The sequence below is a fragment of the Spinacia oleracea genome, chromosome 6 (genome assembly GCF_020520425.1).
Source record: "Spinacia oleracea cultivar Varoflay chromosome 6, BTI_SOV_V1, whole genome shotgun sequence".
In the NCBI taxonomy this organism is placed as follows: Eukaryota; Viridiplantae; Streptophyta; class Magnoliopsida; order Caryophyllales; family Amaranthaceae; genus Spinacia; species Spinacia oleracea.
In genome coordinates this window covers 103865415-103886378 of record NC_079492.1, presented here as the reverse complement: position 1 = coordinate 103886378, position 20964 = coordinate 103865415, and the positions used below count along the sequence as shown (strand labels likewise).

Genomic DNA, 20964 nt, shown 5'->3' with positions numbered 1-20964 from the left:
CAACACACAATTCATATTGTGAGTATTGACTCCAACCCATAAGCCTAAGCCTCACGCTGCGAAATTGATCACGCGTTCTGTCGCAATCGATCCATAAATCGAACAGAACGTATCCTGTCCCGTAATTTGAGATTCGTTAAATAAAAAGGAGAAATAGCAAAGTCAAAGTGGTTAGTTTTCTGAGAACCGTGACGCACCTCTCAAGGGTGCATCGTAATGTGTCCCTTTTTGATGATTTAATTTCTTTCCTCGCCCTTTTTATGAACTGTTAAACTAACTTAATCTGATTGTTCTACCACGCCTAACAAATATAATATTTTTGGGAAATTGGATTATCATGCTAGGTCCCTTAATGTTATTTAAATCAGATAATCGCGATCGATCTAGTATTATATGTTGCATATTGCTAAAATCAACTCAGATTAGTTTAATAGTTAACGCATGTCCCTTCAATTATTTATGCTGAGCTAGTAAGGATATCCTGCCTCTGGAGTTATCGACGAGCGGAGTACTCCTCTCGGTAGTTACAGTCCCCCGAACCCTCAATCTCTACCTTGCGGGTGTATGTTGAGAGATCCCCACACCAGGGATCACAAGGGAACCTACGGCCGTCGTGGTCAAACATAATTGCACTCCCTTTATGTCACGATAACCGGGTTTTGTCAGTTTTTCTCATTGTCGTTAAAAACTGAATGGCGACTCCTATATTACTAGTCAATTGGGTGTATACTCACAGGAAATCCAATTACACTTGATTGAATAAAAAAGAATCGTCACACCCACGAGGGACGAGGTCACGCATTAGCCTCGTGCTTTTTCGACCCCTCACACTCCTATATATACCAACTGCTATATTTTATATTAGATTAGATTAGTTTTTGATTTTGGTTAGAATTTTATTTTAGATTTTATTTTTAATTATCATAGTGTTTGATTTTGGATGAAGTTGTATAGGCGTAATATTAGAACTTAATAATAAAAATATTTGCGTGACACCTAATTATTTATCTACGTGGCACTTTATAATTCAAAAATAATTTTGAAATCTTATTTTTTTATAGGCCGAAACAATCCGATTTCCTACGTGGCGCTCTAATAATGGATTAGTGTTTGATTTTGAATTGAATTTTATTTTAGATTAGTATTTGATTTTGGATGGGTTTTATTTTAAATTTATTTTTTAAATTATTAGAGTGTTTGATTTTGGATGGAGTTGTATATATTAGTAATTAATTAATTAAAATATCTATGTGCCACCTAATTAATAATCTACTTGGCACTCGATTTTTTTAATTCAAAAATAAATTAGAAATCTTATTTTTCATTGGCCGAAAATATTAGATTTCCTACGTGGCGCTCTAATAATTCAGTAAATATGCCTCCTTTATATATATACTAGATTTTAGCCCGCGCGTTGCACGGATTCTATTAAATTGTTAAGTTAAAATAACTTCTATGTATACCAACTGCTATATTTTATATATGAAGTATTAGATTAGATTAGTGTTTGATTTTGGATTGTATTTCATTTTAGATTTTTTTTATTTTATTATTAGAGTGTTTGATTTTGGATAGAGTTGTATATACGTAGTATTAGTAATTAATTAATGAAAATATCTACATGGCACCTAATTATTTATCTAGGTGGCACTTGCCTTTTCTAATTCATAAATAATTTTGAAATCTTACTTTTTATTGGCCAAAACCATTAGATTTCCTATGTGGTGCTATAATATGAGATTAGTGTTTGATTTTGAATTGAAATTTATTTTTGATTAGTGTTTGATTTTGGATTGAATTTTATTTTAGATTTATTTTTTAATTATTATAGAGTTTGATTTTGGATGGAGTTGTATATATTAGTAATTAATTAATTAAAATATCTACGTGGAACCTAATTAATTATCTACTAGGCACTCAATTTATTTAATTCAAAAGTAAATTAGAAATCTTATTTTCCATTGGTCAAAACCATAAATAATTTCAAAATCTTAGTTTTCATTGGCCAAAACCATTAAATTTTCTACATGGTGCTCTAATATGAGATTAGTGTTTGGTTTTGGATTGAATTTTATTTTTGATTAGTGTCTGATTTTGGATTGAATTTTATTTTAGATTTATTTTTTATTATTATAAAGGTTGATTTTGGATGGAATTGTATTATTATTAATTAATTGATTAATTAAAATATCTATGTGACACCTAATTAATTATCAACGTGGCACTCGATTTTTTTAAATCAAAAATAAATTAGAAATCTTATTTTCCATTGGTCAAAACCATTAAATTTCCTATGTGGCACTCTAAACTGGATTAGTGTTTAATTTAAGATTGAAATGCACGGATTCTATTAAATTGTTAAGTTAAAATAACACTCCTATACATACTAATTGATATATTTATATATAATAACACTCCTTTTGGATTTTTTTTTAATTATTAGAGTGTTTGATATTGGATGAAGTTGTATATTGCATGGATTAGTGTTTGATTTTGGATTGAATTTTATTTTAGATTGGTGTTTGATTTTGGATGAATTTTATATTAGATTTATTTTTTGATTATTTGAGTGTTTGATTTTGGATGGAGTTGTATATATTAGTAATTAATTAATTAAAATATCTACGTGGCACCTCATTAATTATCTACGTGGCACTCGATTTTTTTAATTCAAAAATAAATTAGAAATCTTATTTTTCATTGGCCGAAACCAATAGTAATCCTAGGTGGCGCTCTAATAATTCAGCAAATATGTCTCCTTTATATATATAATAAATATATAGATATTAGATTGGTGTAATAAGAAATAGAATACTTCCTCCGTTCATTTTTACTCGCAACGTTTGTCACTTTCACGCATGTCAATGCACAAATTTGATCATTAATATCTTTAATTCTCTTTAAGCAAAATTATAAAAAGTTAATATTTTGAAAATACACATTAAGACGAATCTAACAAGATCTCACATGACTATGTTTTATCTTATGTATAAATCACCAGCATTGGTCAAACTATAATATGTGAATAGTGTAGAATCACAAACGTTGCGAATATTAAAAATCGGAGGGAGTATGATCCTAAGGTCACATGAAGGACTTACAATATTTGTCACTAGTTAACGTCCACCATGGGCACCATCCATGTAGTAGGGACTATAGGAGTATTCTTTTGAGGTTTGACCAAGCTATGAATAATGCAGAAATATCTCTAATTTACATTTTACATTTTACATAATCCAATCAAGAAGGTCCATCATCCATGTGCATATACCTTGAACGGAATTATTCATGTTTGTATAATTATACTAAGATTCATTTCTTACAAGTTGGATAGTCACATGACATTGTCGTTTCTTTTATTTTTTAGATCTACTTTTGTATTTTGTTAACGTTAAATAGAAATTTATGATGATTTATGTTTGGGCTCCCAATTGATTCTCAATTGGGCCACTAAGTCCAAAGCCCAATGGCTCTAAACAACAGCATCAAACCTACCAATGGCTATTCAGCCATCCATCAAGGCCCAAGGCCCAATAGCAATAAATGACCTATGGGAATTTATTATGCAAACACTATAAATAGGCCGCCAAGGCTCACACCTCAAGGTACGTCCAATTTATCGCCTTAAGACTACTCTTCTAGAGAACTTCTCTCTAGAATCCGAGCATCGTTCTTACTTAGGCATCGGAGGGGCTTTCCTCGGAAACACCCCCGAGGCTAGTGACTTTGCTCTTGTGCAGGTGAATTCGGACTCCACTCATTCAAACAATCAAGATCTTCAACACATACGAAAGGGCCTTCATTCGAAGCCCATTGTTTCCATATTTACAACACCGGAACAATTTGGCGCCGTCTGTGGGGAAGAACACTTCAAAGCCTTTGAAAGACATCAATCACCTCTTTTCGCGAAAATGGTTAATGATGCTATTAACAACAATGATGACGATATGATGGTGCGGTCAGATTCAGAATCTGACCAAGAGGAGCACCCTCAATCGATGGCGAGGTCACAGCCAAGCAGAGCTACGACCGCCACAAACGCAGGACCTCCGATTCCAACTAGGGAAGAGCTCACTGCGGCCATGACCATCATGCAAAACTTCCTCTTCAATGAGAAGCAGCAAGGATTGGCAAATGACCGCAGAGAAGAGAGGAGAACCAGGCGAAGGCTGAACGAGCCACCCAGTGTAGAAGTGTCCAGACCCGAACGAGAACTCCTTCCCTTGACAGGTACACACTTGACGTCGAGGTGGATGGAAAGCACGTGGGACACCCAAAAAAGGGCACAACAGCAGCCAGATTGGTTTGCAAGACCATCGCCTACTCCAACAGCTCTCCAAAGCGAATCGACTACTCGTAACACTCGGGTCCGAAGCTCGGTGCTCAGCAGGTTGAGGCCCTCGGTCCACTCAAGGTTAAGACCCTCGATCCATACGAGACTCGGGGTGGGCGAGCCAAGCAGATCTGGCGAACGACCCGAGGTCAGTAGCCGAGAGAGAAGAAGAGACAGGAGGCATGATCGAACCCCTAGCCCCCATCGTACGCCCGAACGTTCTAATCACAGAACCTCGGCAAACGAAGGCATCAGGGCTAGACTCGGGAAAAGAATCATGACTCCCACGTCATCCCCTTTCTCGGACGAGCTGATCATGGAAGAAATACCGAAGGTAAGACTGCCAGCGCACCTAACCTACAGCGGAATCACAGATCCGAGGGATCATGTCATCTCCTACGAGCAGCAAATGTTCTTGAGTCCCTACTCCGAATCATGTTGGTGTAAATATTTCCCAACCACGCTAACCGGAGTGGCGGGAGAGTGGTTTAGATCGCTGCCGAAAGGATCGATCAAGAGCTGGAAAAAGCTGAAAAAGAGATTCTGCACACAGTTCGTGAGCAACAATCGCCCCGAGCGAACCACAGCAGAACTGACCTCAATCCAACAAGAAAGAGACGAAAGTCTGAGAGAATTCATGGCCAGATTCATGAAGGAATCAACAAACATACCAAACTTGCAGCCAGACGTGGCCATCTTCGCCTTGAAGCACGCGCTCCAGGAAGGGAAGTTCCGTGACGAACTCTCAATGAAGAACCCCTCCAGAATAGCTGACGTGCTCCAAATGGCCGATGCATTCATCAGAACCGAAGAGTTCAACAAGGCCGCTGCAAGATTGAAAGGATCGTCGGATCCGAGAGACACAAAGAATACCTAGAGCAAGCCCGAGGGCAGCTCAAGGAAAGGGAAAGAGAAAGTAGGAGCTAGAGAGATGAGCCCGAAGAAAGACGGGAGAAGGGGTGAACTTCAACCCAAATACACCAACTACACTCCACTAGCTCTGCCCCGAAAAGAGATCTTTAGCCTCAACAGAAATGATGAAAAGTGGAAACTACCCGGGAAGCTCAAGTCCAACCCAGCTCGGAGAAACAAGAACAAATGGTGCGAGTTTCATGATGACTTCGGTCACCACACCGAGGAATGCAACTCGCTGAAAGACAACATTGAGGACCTCGTTCGCCGAGGCTACCTGAAACAGTACTTGTTAGACCGAAGGGAGGAAAAAGAAAAGGCCGCAAGTGGCAAACAACACGAGCAACCCCAGAAGAGGGTCTACGAAGCAACAGGGCACAAGAAGAATGACATCCTAGTGGTGTTCGGGGGACAGAAGTCTGGCCAAGCCAGCAAGAAACACCTAAGAGCCCTCTCCCATCGGGTCAACTTCAGCGCGGTGGGAGACAACCAGCCACACCCCCCGAACATGACCTTCACTGCTGATGATTGCTTCGGAGTCCAGTACAAACATGACGATCCTCTAGTCATTTCCATGGAACTCAATAACCACAACGTACATCGAGTGTTAGTCGACGGAGGAAGTGCCGTCAATATCATCTTCAGAAACTGCTTCGAGCAGCTGATCCTCGAAGAACCAGAGGAAGCACTGACGAAAGTCAGTTATCCTCTGATCGGATTCAACGGATCCGCAGCTATCCCTCGAGGAAAGATCACCCTGCCAGTCACGGTGGGTGAAGGCCAAGCAGCAAAAACCCTTCGGGACGAATTTCTGGTGATGGACTGCGACTCCGTATACAACGTAATCATGGGAAGAACCATGATTCACAAGATGCAAGCAGTCCCCTCCACATACCATCAGCTGATGATATACGTCTCGGATGCAGGATTCGCCGAACGAATCAGAGGTGATCAAGAAGTGGCGAGAAGAACCTGCCACACTGAAGGAAATAATGCCCTTGGTCCAAGTATGCATTCTATGTTAAGTCTAATAAATGCGGTTCAGTATTAATTAACAAGTTAATAATTCAGTGAGATCAAGTGAGCTGAATGCCTAGCTAGAGGCCGCTTCAGTTCAAGTGGAATTAATGATATTAATCCACAGCTTACTCTTGACTGAACCCGTAGGGTCACACAAATAGTACGTAAACGGATCAAGTATTTAATGGCATTAAATACTCCATCTATGAATATTCGGAACCGACGGATCTTGGTTTCAGTGGGAGCTAAGATCGTCACAGGCAAGAAATGAATACTCCGGAAACGATGATATTGCCGGAAACGGAAATATGGATCGTATCGGAAATATGAATATTATCCAAGTCGTAGATGTTGCCGGAAACGGAAACATGGTACGTATCGGAAAATATTATTGGAAATGGAAATATTACCAGAATCGGAAATATTGCCGGAAACGGAAATATTGTCAGAATCGGAAATATTACCGGAATCGGAAAATAATTCCGGAAACGGAAATATTAAATATTTGTTCGAAACGGAAATTAATTCCGGAATCGGAAATATTAAATATTGTTCGTATCGGAAATAAATTCCGGAACTGGAAATTTAATCGGAAGCGTATCGTACGAATTAGCATCGGACGAGGCCTGCCGGACGAAGGCCCAGCACGAAGCCGGGCCATCGCCCAGCAAGCACGCGCGCCACAAGCCCAGCCAAGGCAGCGCCCAGGCCTACCGCAAGGCAGGCCCAGCGCGCGCCAAGGCCACGGATGCGTGGGCCGCGCTGCGTGGGCTGCTGCTCGCACGCGCATGGGCAGCCCTTGTGGCTGCCGTGTGTGTGTGAGTTTGTGCTCATGCGTGATTCCTAAATCTACAAGAGTCAGTGTATGATTAAATTTCTATTCCTAATTGGATAAATTAATTAAATAGAATTCATGTAGGATTCTAATTTCAATTAATTCGTATCCTACTAGGATTACGATTCCTTTTCCATAACTCTATAAATAAAGGCCTAGGGGTCATAATTTATACACAAGTTTCAAGTATTCAAAACTAAGATTTTTAAGCAGAAAAATCAGCCAATATTCTTGCCTACCTAACCGAAAATATTAGAACCTTAAGGGCGATTCTAGTTGGTCAATCTTAAGGCGGATCCGGACGTGCTGTGGACTATCTACGGAGGGACGACACTTGGAGTCCTAAAGACTTGTTCTTGTTCGGTTCGGGCGCAGCTAGGGAAGGCACGCAACAAAGAGTATGCATCTAAACTATGCTAAATGATTATGTGTAAATAATATGTTTCCTGGCTTTATGGTTTTTCCGCATGATTTATGAACTGTCATATGAATCATAACCTAACAGTGGTATCACGAGCCCCTTATTATTTTCATAATCTAAATTGCATGAACATGGTTAAATATTACAAATTTGCAAGAATTAAAAGGGGTGATTAATTTTCGTAATTGTTAATTAATTGCAAATTGCGTTTATTTAATTATACGTACGCAGTTTTTCGGCAGTTTCTTCGTTACTCATCCAAAACGAGTGATTTTTGTTTCAATTCCGCATATAAAAGGCATTCTAAAATTTTGTGTCAATTTTTTCTGCCGAACCCAGAATTCTCAAATTCGAAGCCTAACTATGACTTTTCGAAGGTTTTAGTTTTTCGAATGCAAAATTTCGTAAATTTAAGATGTTAAATTAAATATTTGCGATTCTTGTTGATAAATCTTGAATTTTTGATTGACCTACTGCATATGTTTAACAAGTTTGAATGCCTAGTCTTGTTAATTATGCAATCTAATTTGTAATTATGATTAATTTGTTGAAAATTAGAATAATTTAGAATTAATTTGATTTTCATAATTAATTGTAATTTAATTAGAAACCTATGATTAAAAACCACCATAAAAATTGTAAATTTACGATAAATTTTAAATTTTTATGACCTAGACTTGAATCCATAACAATCGGAAATCAATTGGATAATAAATTTTCGATTTTTCGCCCTAAAATTATGAAATTAATAATATTTATTAATTTGTCATTAATTTTAAATATAAATTTTAAATTTTTATGCGATTCGTTCATATAACTTGCACGCACGAAGCAATGGACGCTTCGTGTTACCCTTAAGGGGTGTTGTATAATGCGGGCATGCGACGACGAGCAAGGGAGCTCGTCGCCCGTGCGGCACGAATGCAATGAGCAAGGGCGTAGTGCACGAGCACAAGGCAGCATCCCTGCCTTGTGTCGTGTGCCACGAGCAATGAACGAATGGGCATGGGCGAAGGGCGAGCCAAGGCAGTCGCGTGTGGGCAGCAAGCGAGCTGCGCCACAACGCGCGCTGCCTCGCACAAGAGCGCGCAGCCTCGCGCGCAGCGAGCGCAAGCTCGCGTGCCACGAGCGCTGCGCCCAGCATTTCTCGCGCGCACAGCGCGCGATGTCGCCCGCCCAGCGAGCGATGTCGCGCCCCAGCGAGCGATGGCTCGCGCCAGCGAGCGATGGCTCGCGCGCGCAGCGAGCGATGTCGCGCGCCCAGCGAGCGATGGCTCGCGCGCGCAGCGAGCGATGTCGCGCGCCCAGCGAGCGATGGCTCGCGCGCCCAGCGAGCGATGTCGCGCGCCCAGCGAGCGATGGCTCGCGCGCCCAGCGAGCGATGTCGCGCGCCCAGCGAGCGATGTCGCGCGCGCGCACTGCGAGCGATAGCTCGCGTGCGATGAGCGCTGGCGCGCGCAGCGAGCACAATGTGTGCGGAAGCTTGCGATAGGGAAGCAGCAGCTATGCGACGAGCGCATGGGCTGCGCGCACATGGCCAGCAATGGCTGTGTGCGTACGGTCCATGGGCGTGCAACGCGTAGGGTGTTTGCGTTACGATTAGATCGTTTTGAATGTTTAATTTGAAAATTTCAGTTCACGTAATTTTAATTGATTTTAAAATTAATAATTTGAATTATTTTCTTGGATTTTAATTTTGAATATTATAATTATAATAAATGTTATTTATTCTAATTATTTTACTAAAATTAAAATCATGAATTAATTTAAATACGACTGAAATTAAATTAAATTTTTGGATTCAATTATAAATTGATATGAGCTTTAAATTTTAATTAAATTTGTATGTTTCCGGTTGGACTAGAAATACATTTTTATGTTTAAAATTGGTAAAGCATATGAATTTATTGGTTTAAGTGGGAGCGCTTTTTAGTCATAAACTCTTGATTAGGTCTACAAATCCTTAAGGTTAAAACAACTTGATTAGAATTAATAAGGACTAAATAATTGGTAGATTATTGGTGCCCTTGATTAATTGCTGCAAATGTTTACGTGATGCATAATGTGTTTTACTAACCAGCTATGTGGGCCATTCATGATAATGAATGGGTGAATGGTATATATTGTATATGTACTGTTTTGCAGGTTATGAAGTGACTAGTATGGCCCAAATAGGATAGAAAATATGGTCTGCGTACCATTAATTTGAATGTAATTGGTCTAAAGTACCAAAGTTATTTTTCAATTCAAATATGGTCTGCGAACCATCAAATAGTTGTAATTAGTTATAGCTTATCCTATTTGAAGAAAATGGTGCCTCCCACGGAGATTTTCAAGACGGACTTTGAAGTCAAAGCTTCAAGATGAAGTCGGGCCATACTAGATCACAAATATCTTATGCATGTTTTAAGTTATTTATTGCTTTAAATATGTCTTAAAATGCATGAGATCAAAAGCTTGATTATGTTGCATGATTAAGGATTTTAGTTCACTTAAAATCTAACCAACATAGTAAGAGCCTTAAGTTCCAAACTTAAAAAATTGAGTTAAAAGGTGCCATGCCAAAATATACACTTGCTTGGATATCCTTTACATCAATCTAGTAATAGTTTTCGCTCAGCGAGGTGTTACTTATTGGTCCTAAAGGGGCAAGGTACACAAATAATTGTGAGTACATGTTAGTTTTGGTAAAACTCAACGATATAAGTAAGGAGTCCTTTTATGTCGTGGCAAATTCGATAGGTTTACCTAATAAGTTCTTAGACGTACCTATCAACCAAGAGTAGTTTCTAGACTATTAGCAAAAGGCTTTTGCTTACCTAAAATGTTTTAGAATTGAGTCGACAAACTGTGCTTAATTCTTCAATGGTTTTAGGGTCTTGGAATCATTTTATTCACACCTGCCGGAACAATAAAATCGAATAAAATGCTAATAACTTGTTTGAATTGCATGGTTGCTTTAATTTCAAGTTATTATTCATGATAAATGTTTAGACTTTGCATGCTTCAATGTATGTTTTAATTATTGTTTATAATTAAATATCTTGCACTGCAATAAATCCTTTTAGAAAGGTAACAGTAAATTTCCTCGATTGGTAGTGAATCCAAGAACGATTCACGGAAATGAGAGAAAGTGAGCAATTTAAAATGTACGTTTCTTATAGCGACTTTTATGGTTGTTTTCAAATATCAAAATCGAATGGTAAACCAATTGGTGCTTGTGAATTCAAAATACAATGTAGTTTTGAGATCATAAAGCATTGAGTTTAATACGCTCAGCTTTACCAATGGTTAACAACCTAATATCTTTGTCCATTTAATTCTCGAATGAGTCTAGTCCCTAGACATTCGAATAGATCGATACTTAGAGAACTTTAGAAGCTTCTGGTAAGATCATCTAGTTGAAACAAAATATTCAACATAAATTAAAATGGTAAAAAACCTTGTTGGTGACATTGGACATGTCTAACAAAGTATAAAAGTCAACACTAAAGAATTCAATTCTTAAGACTATAAGAAAGGGTACAAGAAATAGGAAAACGAGGAACAAATGAAAGGAATTTACGATTCCGTTTCTACCTATAAATTTATGTTTAAAGAGAAGTGACCTAGCAATCAAACTTCCTTGGTATCATATACCGCTTGAGGTTCTTACTTCGGTAATAACTCAAACAATGGAAGCTAGGATACACTAATGACCTACAAGTGGGAAATGAAGCATGGCAATGCTACATTAGTTGTAGGGTCATCTAGTTTGTTTTAAGTCCTTTCAAAGGCTGGAACTTAATGGCTATTTTGTTCCATAATCAGCATACCTAAATTTCTGCTTCAAACACAGAAAGACTCACATTCAGAAGAACAAAAACAATGCTTGTTTGTTTGTTTATTTGAATGAAATGGTCAATTACAGGTTGAGTCAATATGCTTGATTAAAACAAACAACTCTTTAAAGAACTTTACTAGGTTCAAATCAACCCCTTGATTTGAGTTCCATTAAATCTTTGGCATTGTTGCTTAGACCATATCAACAAGTTAACATTCATAAGCTCTATTTTGATGGACTTTTGAAAGTTGGTTGATTTCTAGATCAACTTAAGACAAGCTAGTCTTACTTGTTGAAAGTAACAAAGAATATGAACTATTGTTAGAACGCCTAGACGATAGAGTTCAAAGCTAAAGAAAGGTTTTATGACTTTATTATTTCACATGGATTTGAGTGAATATAGGTTTATTTACTCAAATGTGATATAAGTTGAATCTGTTTGGCTAGTTCAAAGATTCAGAAGTATAAAATCCACTCGGCAAGAAATCATAAAGATCTAGGTTAGATCATGTTGATGATTACTTGAGACCAAATATGATCATCAATGATTGTGTGTTGTAATTTCACAATCTAGCTCCATAAGATATGGCATATCTAAGTTGGAATGATCGAAGTCGATTCGTACTTGATTCGATCAATGATGGATCATAAAGACTTTTCCTTTAAATTCTAAAACAAAATGCTCAACTACCACCAAACTAAACTAAATTCGTCAAAGCTATTGAAAAGTAATTTCAGGATATCTTTTCAATTATATATATCTAAAGAGTTGCTAAACTCAGTGGGAGCTTAGTGTTTGTTATTCAACAAACTAAGGCCCAAGTCTAGATATATGTTTCATTGTGATTTATTCAAATGAGACACAAGGGTATTGTTTCTACCACGAATTATTGAGAACATAATGTTTGTTTGCTCGAAATAATGTCCTTTTGGAGATTCGTTTCCAAAATGACAAGTGGGAGAAAATAGACCTCGAAAGTCTTCGAGACGAACAACAAACATAAACGGACATTCCGGAGGCTTTTCGAAGTGCTTCAGAAAATCCGAACTAATTCTTTAAGGGCTTTAGAAGTGGCTTTAAAGAATAGACATCTCTTAGAAGACTTTACAAGTGCTTCAAGGAGAACAGAATATTCAAAGGACTTTCAAGTGGCTATTGATATTCTATTGTTTGATGTTCTATACCCAAGTAGGCATAGAATTCAAGTCACTGAAACTATGAGATTCTTCTATTAGATAGTGAAGAAACATAGAGATCAGGTCAATGAAACTATGAGATTCTTCTATTAAATAGTGATGAAACCTACAACTTGCAGTCAAACTATTATCATATAGATTAATGAGTTTGTGACTTGTAAGAAAGCTATGACGAAACCCAGATTCCCTAAAATGGTTAGAGGCCATATATAGACTCAAATGCTTTAAATGGTTAGAGGCCATAAAACATACTCAATGTTTTGATGACAAAATTGAAATTTTGTTGATTTGCAAGAATAGGTTCACACCTATTGGTTGCAAGTTTGTTTTAAGGATAAAAACCATCAAACATGAAATTGTGTTCACACACAAAGCTAGATTAGTTGCTAAAGGTTACAAGCAAATTCACGATGTGGATTGTGTTGAAACCTCATGCAAAATCATAATGCTTAAGTCTATAATTCAAGCAATGATTGCATATTGGTACATATGGCAATTGGATGACAAAACATCTTCCTCAGTCAAATGTTGGAATAAACTATGTACATGGTATATCATAGGATTTGTGGATCCAAATAAATGCTTGAAAGAGAAAGCTAGCTTATAAAATCTAAGTACAGATTTAAGCAAGCAATTGGGGATTGGAATTATATTTTAATGAAGCTAATAAGTATTTTAGTTTCATAAAATGTACATAATTCTTATAGATATATAAGAAGTTTAGTGGGAGTACTTAAAACTTAATTGGTCCTATGTGTATCACACACATATCTCTCTATTGTAATATAACATTCAAATGCTAATGACTTAGATTTGAAATTATTCATCAATGATGGACCATGGCAAACTTAGTACATACTGGGTATTAAGATCTATTTACAAAGATCTTATGATATTGTTTTGGATTAAGTAATGGCATTTACTAGATCAAACACGAAAGTCTCCATTGGAGATATTCGACCCATGTGAATAAATCTAAGTAAAGGATGTTTGAACTATGTATAAGCATTTACTAAGTTAAACATCAAAGAGTCTAAATGAGATTCTTAACCTATATTATATGTCAAAGAATTTAGCTGAATTTAGTATCTACTGAAACGAGATAAGCTAAAGTTACATGAATAGAATTCAATTGGGAATTATTCTGCAAAAGAATTTATCATGTATGATATAATATGAGGATCGCCAAAAACGTATCGTATGACTTTAGGCATGACGAACATATACCAATCTCTATTGATCTAAGTGAAGATCAACTAGATTGAGATCAAGAATACTTATGGTACTTGAAAAGGTACATAGGAATAGTTCTTGATTCAAGGAAATAAAGATATGCTAAATATTGATGCTACACGCATAAACACTGGCAAAGGATCAAGCAAGACCCTTTGGAGTTAACCATTGATAAGGACGAGCTATAGAGCATCGTGTTTTGAAATGGCAACATGGATTGGAGACCATGAGTTGTTGCGTGGGAAATTAAAATATTAATTTCTATGTTCTAAGATATAGTTGGAGAGTCTTCCACATATCTATGAACTGCTTGGATAGGTAAATCCAAACAAAGCATCACTAGCAACCTATACAGTTGAAGTAAAAGTAATTATTGCCTAAGAAGCAATAAAACAGGGTTGTTTAAAGTTCTTCACTGAACTTGGGTAGATCACCTATCTGCTGGCTTGATGGTTCTTCATTGAAAAATGCGTGGAACCACTCTTGAAGCAAGAAAAACGTCTGCTAACTTGATGGTTCTTCATTGCAAAATGAGTAAAACCACCATCGAAGTAAGAAAGACTAGATCACATAATAAACAAACTCGAAAAGATCTTATCATCATATCTCGAAGAACATTCGATGAAAAGGATATTAAGATTGGCAAAGCATGATAACTAAACCTATGCAACAAGTGAGAAGCAACACTCACGTTGTAGCACTGGAAATCAAGCATAGCTTTGAATTCCATGAATTGTTTTAGAAGATGGGTTTGAGGCCCATGGTTGTAAAACATTGGGGTTGAACATTTATCATATATGAAATGAATTTTCATATTCCATTTAATCTTGGTTTAGTATTAAATGATGAGTCCCTTCAACTTGACGATATATTCAAGATAGACTGTCAGGACCAGTCCTGTGACTAAGAAATGTCTATCAAGTGAACTTGAATGTCAAAGGTTGAAAATGGTCCCTAATCGGAGTTTTCTATAAAATTGGACGCATAGAAAACGTTAGACGATTAGAATGCAAGATGACTAGTAGTTCTGTTTCTTGAACTATGTGGACATGGCAATGTCATAATCATTTGCATAGATACTTACTTTGGGAAGACTAGTATCGGACAAGACCTATGAAACTTTACTGTAAGAGATGAAAGTCTGTCATAAGTAAATTTCATTAAATTATTAGACACTAAATCCTCAATACCTGAGTGATTTGAGATTACTTGTTTGAGAACTGGTTGCTTTGACGTTGACCAACCGTCGCACCGTAAAAGGAGGCTATAAAGGCAACGCTCAGGTAATCACCTATCAAACGAAGTCTAATCTCAAGATCGCAAGATTGGGATTGTCCTCCCATAAATCGGGATGAGATGCTTAAAAGTTGTACAAGGCCACTCGGAGAGCTAGAAACTGTGAAATGCATGGCCGTGCTCGGATGAATCATAGGCTATGATTATCTGTTTATTTGATCAGTTGAACTCTGAAACCGAGGAACACCTCTGGACATAATAAGGATGACAACTCTTACCTTATGTTCAAGAGCAAGCATCGAGCGACAAAGGAATTAGGAAATGCACACTTGTCCCTAAGGACAAGTGGGAGACTGAAGGAAATAATGCCCTTGGTCCAAGTATGCATTCTATGTTAAGTCTAATAAATGCGGTTCAGTATTAATTAACAAGTTAATAATTCAGTGAGATCAAGTGAGCTGAATGCCTAGCTAGAGGCCGCTTCAGTTCAAGTGGAATTAATGATATTAATCCACAGCTTACTCTTGACTGAACCCGTAGGGTCACACAAATAGTACGTAAACGGATCAAGTATTTAATGGCATTAAATACTCCATCTATGAATATTCGGAACCGACGGATCTTGGTTTCAGTGGGAGCTAAGATCGTCACAGGCAAGAAATGAATACTCCGGAAACGATGATATTGCCGGAAACGGAAATATGGATCGTATCGGAAATATGAATATTATCCAAGTCGTAGATGTTGCCGGAAACGGAAACATGGTACGTATCGGAAAATATTATTGGAAATGGAAATATTACCAGAATCGGAAATATTGCCGGAAACGGAAATATTGTCAGAATTGGAAATATTACCGGAATCGGAAAATAATTTCGGAAACGGAAATATTAAATATTTGTTCGAAACGGAAATTAATTCCGGAATCGGAAATATTAAATATTGTTCGTATCGGAAATAAATTCCGGAACTGGAAATTTAATCGGAAGCGTATCGTACGAATTAGCATCGGACGAGGCCTGCCGGACGAAGGCCCAGCACGAAGCCGGGCCATCGCCCAGCAAGCACGCGCGCCACAAGCCCAGCCAAGGCAGCGCCCAGGCCTACCGCAAGGCAGGCCCAGCGCGCGCCAAGGGCCACGGATGCGTGGGCCGCGCTGCGTGGGCTGCTGCTCGCACGCGCATGGGCAGCCCTTGTGGCTGCCGTGTGTGTGTGAGTTTGTGCTCATGCGTGATTCCTAAATCTACAAGTGTTAGTGTATGATTAAATTTCTATTCCTAATTGGATAAATTAATTAATAGAATTCATGTAGGATTCAAATTTCAATTAATTCGTATCCTACTAGGATTACGATTCCTTTTCCATAACTCTATAAATAAAGGCCTAGGGGTCATAATTTATACAGAAGTTTTAAGTATTCAAAACTAAGATTTTTAAGCAGAAAAATCAGCCAATATCCTTGCCTACCTAACCGAAAATATTAGAACCTTAAGGGCGATTCTAGTTGGTCAATCTTAAGGCGGATCCGGACGTGCTGTGGACTATCTACGGAGGGACGACACTTGGAGTCCTAAAGACTTGTTCTTGTTCGGTTCGGGCGCAGCTAGGGAAGGCACGCAACAAAGAGTATGCATCTAAACTATGCTAAATGATTATGTGTAAATAATATGTTTCCTGGCTTTATGGTTTTTCCGCATGATTTATGAACTGTCATATGAATCATAACCTAACAAGCCGCACTAACAAGGTTCATATCAAAAGCCTCGGACAAGGGAGCCCCCTTTTTCAAAGCACTGAAACCAAAGAACCTCCCCGGAGGAGAAACAGAACCAGTCAAGAAAAAGGGGGTCCCGAGGAAAGTGGATCCCGAACTGATATGGGAACAGGAGCAAAAAGAAGCTTTTCAGCAACTCAGAGCCCACCTAGCTCAACTGCCGACACTGGCCAGACCAAAGGAGGGGGAAACCCTGTACCTATATGTCGCAGTTAGCCCTGGAACCGTCAGCGCAGTGCTTCTTCGGGAAGAAGAAAAGAAGCAACAGCCAATCTACTTCACCAGCCGAACACTCACAGGGGCCGAAACCCGGTACCCGCTCATCGAGAAAGTCGCATATGCAGTAGTGGTAGCTGCACGAAAACTGAGGCCATACTTCGACTCCCACCAGATCACAGTACTAACTGACCAACCGCTCGAGAAAGTACTCGACAAAATAGAGAGGTCAGGAAGATTGGCTTCCTGGGCCTTCGAACTATCAGAGTTCGGCATCAAATATCAGCCGAGGACAGCAATCAAAGCACAAGCATTGGCAGACTTCTTGGCCGAGTGCTCATACCAGGAAATGCTGGATGATACGAAAAGCACTTGGGAGGTCTTCACAGACGGATCTTCCACAATAAACGGCTCAGGAGCAGGAGTTGTACTAATCCCCCCGACGGGGAAAAGCATAGAGTATGCATTGAAGTTCGGCTTCAAAGCAACTAACAACGAGGCCGAATATGAGGCCGCAATCGCAGGAATAGAGCTTTGCTTATCCCTGGAGGCCGAGCATGTTTGCCTCAAAACTGATTCCCAGCTTGTAGCCAACCAGATCCGAGGGGAGTATGAGGCCAAATGGCCCAGCATGACAGCCTATTTAGCAAAAATTAAATCCTTAACGTCAAAGTTAAGATCCTTTGAAGTCATCCTCATCCCCCGAGGACAAAACACGCAAGCAGACGCACTGTCAAAACTCGCAAGCTCAACACTCATCGACCTAAACAGGTCGGTCCACGTGGAAGTTCACCAAGAGAGAAGCATTGACTTGCTACCCACCACAGTATGCAGTTTACGTACCGAACCCAGCTGGATGGACGCAGTAGTTGCATACAAAGAAAGGGGAGAACTTCCCGAAGATAAGCTGCAGGCGAGAAAACTGAAAAGATTCAACAAATGGTTCATCATCAGCGCCGAAGGAGAGCTCATGAGGAAATCATTCTCTGCTCCGCTGCTAAAATGTGTGGGTCCAACAGACGCTGACTACATCCTAAGGGAAATCCACCTCGGGATATGCGGAAACCACATCGGAGGTAGGACATTGGCACATAAAGCCCTTCGGGCTGGGTACTGGTGGCCCACTATGGTTTCCGAGGCAAAGCAGATGGCAAGGAAATGCGAGAAATGCCAAAAGTTCGCACCAGCCATCCATCAACCAGCTCAAACCCTACAATCAACACTGTATCCCTTACCATTCGCACAATGGGGGTTAGACATCATTGGTCCCTTCCCCTCAGCGACGAACCAGAAGAAGTGGTTGATTGTAGGAGTCGACTATTTTAGCAAATGGATCGAAGCCGAAGCTGTCTCCTCCATCACCGAACCTCAGGTCCGCAAGTTCATATGGCAGAACATCATCACAAGGTTTGGCATACCAAGACTGATGGTCTTCGACCACGGGAAACAGTTCGACAACACCCCGTTGCAAAAGTGGTGCAAACAGTTCGGCATACACCTAGCTTACTCAGCAGTCTGTCACCCACAAAGCAACGGGCAAGCCGAAGCTGCTAACAAACTCATCCTCAATGCACTCAAGAAAAGAGTCGAGGATGACAAAAACAAGTGGTTAGAAGAGCTACCCGGAACGCTATGGTCCCTTCGGACCACTGAGAAAGAAGCTACCGGGCAAACACCGTTCCACCTTGTATATGGATCCGAAGCTGTAATCCCTGTGGAAATCGGAACAGAAAGCCTGAGGATCCAGGCATACAACAGGTATGATGGGCTCCAAGGAGAAAGCAACAACCAACTTCTGTCTGAAGCTCTCGATCTACTGGACGAAGCTCGGAACGATGCAAGGACACTCAACGCAGCCTATTTGCAGAGGGTCAACAAGCATTATAACCGAAGAGTCAACGCCAGACCCCTAAAAGTCGGTGATCTAGTGCTCAGAAACGCCGCCTCGGTTCAGAAAGGACGGATCCATGGCAAACTCTCAGCCACTTGGGAAGGACCATACATCATCCATTCCGAAAAAAGGCCAGGCACGTTTATGCTGAAACAGTTAGATGGAACAATTTTGAAGAACCATTGGAATACCGATGTTCTCAAGAAATATTTTGTATGATCTCTGTCTGTAAACCAAGTAAGTTGTTTAATGAGAAGAGGAAAGCCATTGGCACCATGTGTTTCATTAAACTTATCTCTATATTTATTGTCCCCTTATATATATATGCAGCCTCGGATCTGATCAATCCGAGACTAAAAACAGGTTGACTTTGCCCATTCCTTGATAAAATGCAAGAAATGACCAAATCATACACTTCAGGGAATCGTCCAGAATCCTCGGATTCGCGATAACCAAATAAAACTTGTTCGCCACAAACAGTCGCTCGAATCAAGTTATAAAACTCCGGCTCAAATCCATGGATCGCCGAAGGCATAACTAAGAGGCAGACTAGCGATCTCTTGCCCAGGTTTCCGAACCACAAGAGATCGGAAGAACAATCCAGACCTCTGAGCAGATCGACGGATTTGAAGAGTCTGGAAACTAAAGAGTCTCTTAGCAGATCTACGGATTTGAAGAACTCATAAACTGAAGAGTCTCTTAGCAGATCTACGGATTTGAAGAACTCATAAACTAAAGAGTCTCTTAGCAGATCTACGGATTTGAAGAACTCATAAACTAAAGAGTCTCTTAGCAGATCTACGGATTTGAAGAACTCGCAAAACTAAAGAGTCTCTTAGCAGATCTACGGATTTGAAGAACTCGCAAAGTTAAAGAGTCTCTTAGCAGATCTACGGATTTGAAGAACTCATAAACTAAAGAGTCTCTTAGCAGATCTACGGATTTGAAGAACTCGCAAAACTAAAGAGTCCCTTAGCAGATCTAAGGATTTGAAGAGCTCGCAAAGATAAAAAGTCTCTTAACAAATCTACGGATTTAAAGAGCTCGCAAGATCAAAAGGTTTTCAGCAAGTCTACGGATTCAAAGAAAAGCTCGAAAGTACAAAATTGAAAAGCAGCCAAGTAACTAACACTCATTTTTCATTCAATATTTGGGGGAAGTACAAATACATTGAAAACCTCAAAAATTGAAAACAAAATGAAACAGTTAAAATCGGCAGCCATCAACAGACAATACCGGCCTACCGAAGTACTAAGAAAGCAAAAAGAAACGAGTACAACGCAGCGCCGAGGCAAAAGGGGGAAAAGCAAGCACATATTCGGAAGTCCTCAACTGGAACCGACCGACTCTGAAGAAGACAACTGCCCGAATCCCTAACTCTTGGGAGTCTCAGGAGCGGCCCCTAGGGGAGCATCCTTCGAAGAACCCCCAGCAGTAGTATCACCCTCGGAAGTTGCCTTCTGGGCCCGAGCCTCTGCGAGAGCAGCTTGGCGTTCAGCTTCAGCTTCATCTCGATCAGCTTGGCATTCCACCAAGTGGTCCTCGGCCTGCATCCATAGGGGAACTTTCTCGTTCCAAGGGAAGTGAGGCATGTGCTTCGCAAACATGCGCCGAGCACCCAGGATGCCGTTCCAGTACTGCTCTCTACACTGATCAGCAGTGTAGAGGTCGACTCGCTCCTGCTCCAACTTCCGAATATAGTCATCCTTTTCCCGAAGCTTCAGCTGAAGGACAGGCACCTTATCAGCTTGCTGTTGGATCAGCTCCCGATGCTGGACAAAATGGCAAAGCCTTAACTCCGCCTCTTTATGCTCCTTGTCGGCCGCTTCAAATTTAGACTTCATCTCCTGGAAGAGTCTATCTTTTTCCTCAAGTTCGCTAGCGAACTTAGCGGCCATATCCTTCTTTTCCTCAGCAAAGGAAGCGATCTTCTCAGCATCCTCTTCAACTCGGAAGATGAGCTGGCCAACCTCGGCCCCAATCTTCTCAGCAGACTCTCTAGCCTCGCGACTATACTGAAGGTATAGCTGCTTGACTTCCGTAAGCTCGGAGAGGAGTTGCCCAGCCTTCTGG

At 39.8% G+C, this 20964-nt stretch overlaps 1 protein-coding gene across 1 annotated transcript in view; it reads right to left on the bottom strand.

The window, feature by feature from the left end:
• LOC130463432 (uncharacterized) overlaps nt 1-20964 on the bottom strand; it is a 62374-nt gene that overhangs the window by 39296 nt on the left and 2114 nt on the right. The window contains exons 4-5 of the mRNA XM_056832565.1: nt 20862-20960; nt 20540-20738 (exon numbers count right to left, since the gene is read on the bottom strand). Coding sequence (XP_056688543.1) covers nt 20540-20738; nt 20862-20960 — 298 coding nt within the window. The remainder of the gene's footprint in view (nt 1-20539; nt 20739-20861; nt 20961-20964) is intronic.